This window comes from Plasmodium reichenowi, chromosome 14, assembly GCF_001601855.1.
Source record: "Plasmodium reichenowi strain SY57 chromosome 14, whole genome shotgun sequence".
In the NCBI taxonomy this organism is placed as follows: domain Eukaryota; phylum Apicomplexa; class Aconoidasida; order Haemosporida; family Plasmodiidae; genus Plasmodium; species Plasmodium reichenowi.
This window is the reverse complement of record NC_033659.1, coordinates 3,007,660-3,012,704: the sequence shown is the minus strand read 5'-3', so window position 1 is coordinate 3,012,704 and position 5,045 is coordinate 3,007,660. Positions and strand designations below refer to the sequence as shown.

General features: G+C 17.7%; 2 protein-coding genes across 2 annotated transcripts; one reads left to right on the top strand and one right to left on the bottom strand.

Moving 5' to 3' along the window:
- Positions 1–169: 169 nt before the first annotated feature.
- Positions 170–2,739, top strand: PRSY57_1473800 (protein kinase, putative; the record flags this gene model as incomplete). The annotated part of the gene is made up of 3 exons (XM_012910334.2): positions 170–2,250; positions 2,456–2,551; positions 2,658–2,739. The coding sequence occupies 3 exons, from the start codon at positions 170–172 to the stop codon at positions 2,737–2,739; spliced, it is 2,259 nt and encodes a 752-aa protein (XP_012765788.2).
- Positions 2,740–3,257: 518 nt separating this feature from the next.
- On the bottom strand, positions 3,258–4,985 carry PRSY57_1473700 (putative membrane protein; the record flags this gene model as incomplete). The annotated part of the gene is made up of 5 exons (XM_012910333.2): positions 3,258–3,332; positions 3,417–3,805; positions 3,974–4,124; positions 4,280–4,414; positions 4,551–4,985. The coding sequence occupies 5 exons, from the start codon at positions 4,983–4,985 to the stop codon at positions 3,258–3,260; spliced, it is 1,185 nt and encodes a 394-aa protein (XP_012765787.1).
- Between the last annotated feature and the right edge of the window lie 60 nt (positions 4,986–5,045).

Here is a 5,045-nt window from a genome sequence, read left to right as displayed (position 1 = left end):
TTTTTTTATTTTTTTTAATTTTATTTTTTTTTTTTTTTTTTTTTTTTTTTTTTTTTTTTATTTTTTTTTTTTTTTTTTTTTTTTTTTTTTTTTTTATTTCTCTTTTTTTTTTTTTTTTTTTTTTTTTTTTTTTTTTTTCGTTTTCTTTTAATTATACAACTTAAAAGATATGGATTATTTTTTTAATAATCTATTTGATAAAAAAGATATACAAGATACATTTGTAAATTTATTGCACGAGAAAATAAAAGAATATATTCAATCAGGCATTCTTTCAAATTGTACAACATATTATAAATATGAAATAGAAAAATGTCCAAAAGAACAAATTAAAATAAACACAAAATTAATTAATGATTTTAATGAAAAGTTTCTTTTAGATATATTAAAAATTAATAATAATTTAAAAATATATTACGACATAAAGTACAACGTTATTTACAGCCTCCTATTACAACAATATAATAAAAATAAAGTTATATTTAATAATAGTGGACATAATATTATAAAGAATTTATATAAAATTAAAAAAAAATGTACCTCCTATTTTATAAACGAATTTCTTATAATCAAATGTATACATAACACACAATTTGGTAACATTTATTATTGTAAAAATGTTTTTAACAACAAAAAATATTGTATGAAACTTTTTTATTTAATCCCATGTTTAAAAAACAACTGTCCATATTACATAAATGATCAAGTATTTATGACCAATTATTTTCATAAAATTTTAAATGAAATTTTCTTTTTAATTTACTTGAAAAATAAAAATATTATTCTTATTGAAAAAATATTTTGGGATAATGAAAAAAAAATCATATGTATATTCTTGCAATATATTAAATATCAGTCCATGTATTTTAAAAAAAAAATTGGAATTTATTCTATATATAAAAAAAACAAAAAAAAAGGTATTATATTAGAAAAAAATAACAAAAATGATTCTGTGCAAATACAATTATATTCTGAAAAATTTCTCAAATATTTGTTTTTACAAATATATAAAACATTAATTTCTCTACTAAAAAAAAATGTGGCTTACCATGATTTAAAACCTGATAATATACTTTTAAACAAAAGAAATCTTCATGAAATTATTACCTGCTCTGTTCAGGTAAAAAATAAAAAAAAAATTAAAAATATAAAAAAGAAAAACCTTAAAAAAAACAGCAAAATTGAAATTGTTAATGTTGAATATAATATTCAAAAAGAAGTAACAAATATATCCAAAAAGAGAAATAGAAATGAAAACAATAATGACTTAACTAATTTATACAAGAAAAATATTTTTGGAATAAGGGAAAAAGAAAGAGATAAAAAAAATGTACAAAAGATAAAGAAAAAAAAAAATCCAAATGTTCACTTTTCTCCTTATCATAAATTTGATTTAGACAGTATGAAAAAAAATAAAATAAAATATATTTATAATGTCAAATTAAACAAATGTCTTGAATATGATGAAAAGGTAAAGGAAATATTCTTTATGAAAAATAATTTACGTGAAATATTTTTATTTTCATCATACAATACCACTGTACATATTCAAATGTTTGTTAAAAAAAAGAACAATATATCCAATCCAAATTTACATCAAAATAATTTGGTTGAACAAAAGAATAATTCTAATAATAATAAAAGAAATCAGATGGAACATATGTATAATATTCAAAGCGAATATATAAGTACACATAATATGAATAATAATTACCAAATAAACAAAATAAGAAATATGTCTATTTTTAAATGTACACCAAAAAAGTATATCAGCTTTTTAAAATTTTATTGGATATACTTTAATAAAGAAGATTTGAAAAAACAAAATGTAGATTCTTTTCTAATATATTTAGATTTATATTTTATAAACAAATATTTCAATAAAAAATTTAATTCTAATAATATATTAGGTTTAAAACCATATGAAAAACAACGAATAAAAAATAAAATAGAACATGATATAAATAAAAAATTACATAAGAATGATACTGTAAAGAATAACGCTATCAATAATAATAATGATGATAATGATGATGATAGATTTAATGAAAATAATGATTTTTTTAAATTAATCGATTTTGACACATGTTCTTTTATCTCTCAAAATTGTAATCATCCAGGTACTTATATTTTTAGTCCCTATGAAGCTTTATTTAATGTTACAAATAAGGACATAGATTATTATAAAAAGTTATCATATAATTTTGGATCAGTTTTGTATACATTTGTTTATGGAAAGCCCCCATATTAGTATATAAATAGATAAATAAATAAATAAATATATATATATATATATTAAATTATGATAAATTATTGTTAATTTTTATTTTTATAAATATAAATTGAAGAACATCCTACTTATACATATAAATTTATTAAGATATATATTATTTTAATTCATACTACATATTCACATTTTCATATTTTATACTTATTTTTTCTCTCTTTTTTACAGTGGTAAGGATATATTTGAAATTTTTCAAAATATGCAAAAGAAGCTAACATTTCCAAAATACCGTAAAATAAATAAGGACTTAAGAAATTTACTCAGGTATGAATAAAAGTCATAATTTAATTAATTTCATTAATTTATTCTTTATTTAAAAAAAAAAAAAAAAAAATGTTTTTTTTTGTTGTTTTTTTCTACATATTTTTAGAAAGCTATTAAAGAAAAACCAAGATGAAAGAATGCAATTCAAAAAAATTAAAAGACATAAATGGTTTTTAAATAATAATTGAATATACAATATAAATAATATATATATATATATATATATATATATATATATTTGAAATAAATAATTAATAAATAATTAAATAAATAAAATATATCAAAAAAAAGAAAGAAAAAAACAGTTATGCTGTAAAAAAAATAAAAGACATGAAAAAATAGAATGTAAATATTACATAAGGGGTATTTTTATAATATATATAACGTATTATATCCTACTTTATACATATATATATATATATATATATATATTTACAAATTTATTTTATTCTTCAAAATTAATTATTTATACAAATGATTCTTCTCTTTAAAATTAGATATACATGAATTTTTTTTATTTTTTTTATTTTTTTTATTTTTCTTTATTTTTTTATTTTTTATATTTTTATTTATTTTTTTATTTATATATATTTTTTTTTGTGTAATATTAATACATATAATTATTTATAATCATTTGATAAAAAAGAAAAAACATATAAATACACTTTAAAAAAAAAAAAAAAAAAACATAGGACATGTTCAAATTTTATTTTTTTATTTTTCTTGGTGTCATTTCGTTCTTGGATTTCAACAAACCCTCTAATTCTTCTTCATCAACGTTCTACAAATAAATAAAATATATACATATATATATATATAATTAAATTTTTTTTTTTTTTTTTTTTTTTTAATATTTAAGACTTACCTTTTGATATTTTTGGGCTATTTGATTTATGCAAGATATAAAAAAGACGATGAGAAGTACACAAAAAAATATATTGAATAAAAACATAAAATTCAATTTCGAGCTGCTTTTTTTTCCATGTTTTAATATGGATATTTTTTCGTCAATATAACTTTCAAGAAATGATTCATCACTTAAATTTTCGGAAAATAAATGAAGAGGTAAAATTGATAAGCATTTTTGTATAATTTTCAATTGTAATTCTTTATAATTATTTGAAAAAACAAAAATGAGGAAAAAGCTCTGAATTATAGTTTTAACTATAGCTTTTCCTAAAACTAGTGGGATGAAAAAATTTTGAAAAGGCATTAAAAAGTGCCCACAACAAATTCCACATAAATCAAACATGACTGTAAAGGAAAAATAAAATAAAATAAAATAAAATAAAATACAATACAATACAAAGACATAAATATAAAATTTAAATAATTCAAAATATAAGCACAATATATAAAGGCATAAAATATCAATATTATATTATATTATATTCATTTTATTATTTCTTTCTATTTTTTAACCATTTGGCCAACATGATAAAAGAAAAACAGAAATTGAACCATATTTCTTAATAAAATCCAACATCCATATTTTCATTGCTGTTATGATGTTTTTCTTCCCTTCTTTAATATCCTTTTGAAATTCTTCAAATTCTTCATCACTTAGCTTCGACTACAAATTAAAAAATAATAAAGATAAACATTATAATATATATATATATATATATATATATATGGATTTATTTATTTTTATATATTTATAAAATAATATTATACACATTTTTATTTCTTTCTTTTTCTTTTTTTTTTTTTCTTTTCTTCTCTTACTTTTGCTGCGTAATAAGATGTTAAATATGGCGGTAATTCTCCCAAGGCTGTACCAATTCCCCATATAAGGCAATATGGATATATTTTAAAAAATAATCTTGAAAATGTTATGTCTTCATCATTTGTTCCTAAACACTATAAAATAGTAAAAATTAAAATATTAAAAGGTAAATCAATATATTGATAAATAATAAACACATATATATATATATATATATATATCACTTCTACAATCGTATAACACTTTAAATATTTTATTTTTTTTTATTACTTCGAAATAATTTCCAGAAGTAAGAACAGAACTCCACATATTTATTCTTGAATCAAAATTGAGAGAATTACAATACTCTGATGTTGAACATATAGAATATATATGGGGGAATAAAAACAATACTCCTGAATGCATACCACACCCTAAACCTATACTACTTAATATACCTAAGGATAACCACCACACTGTTACTTCAATATATATTATAAAATTATTTAAGTGTTCATATTTATATCTTATTTTAAATAAAATTAATATTATTAATAATGCCAAGATTAATATTTTATTGTATTTCTTGTTTTTCTGATATGTTTGTACAATTATATTTCGAAGTTGTAAGCAAAATAATTTTATTGTTTTTATAGGATGGTAATATAAATTTATGTCTTTCCTCCTTAAATACAGCTCCTTCTTCTTAGCTTCATATGAATCCATCTTTATATTTTCTATGTATATACATGTATAAAAAAAAAAAAAAAAAAAAAAAAAAAAAAA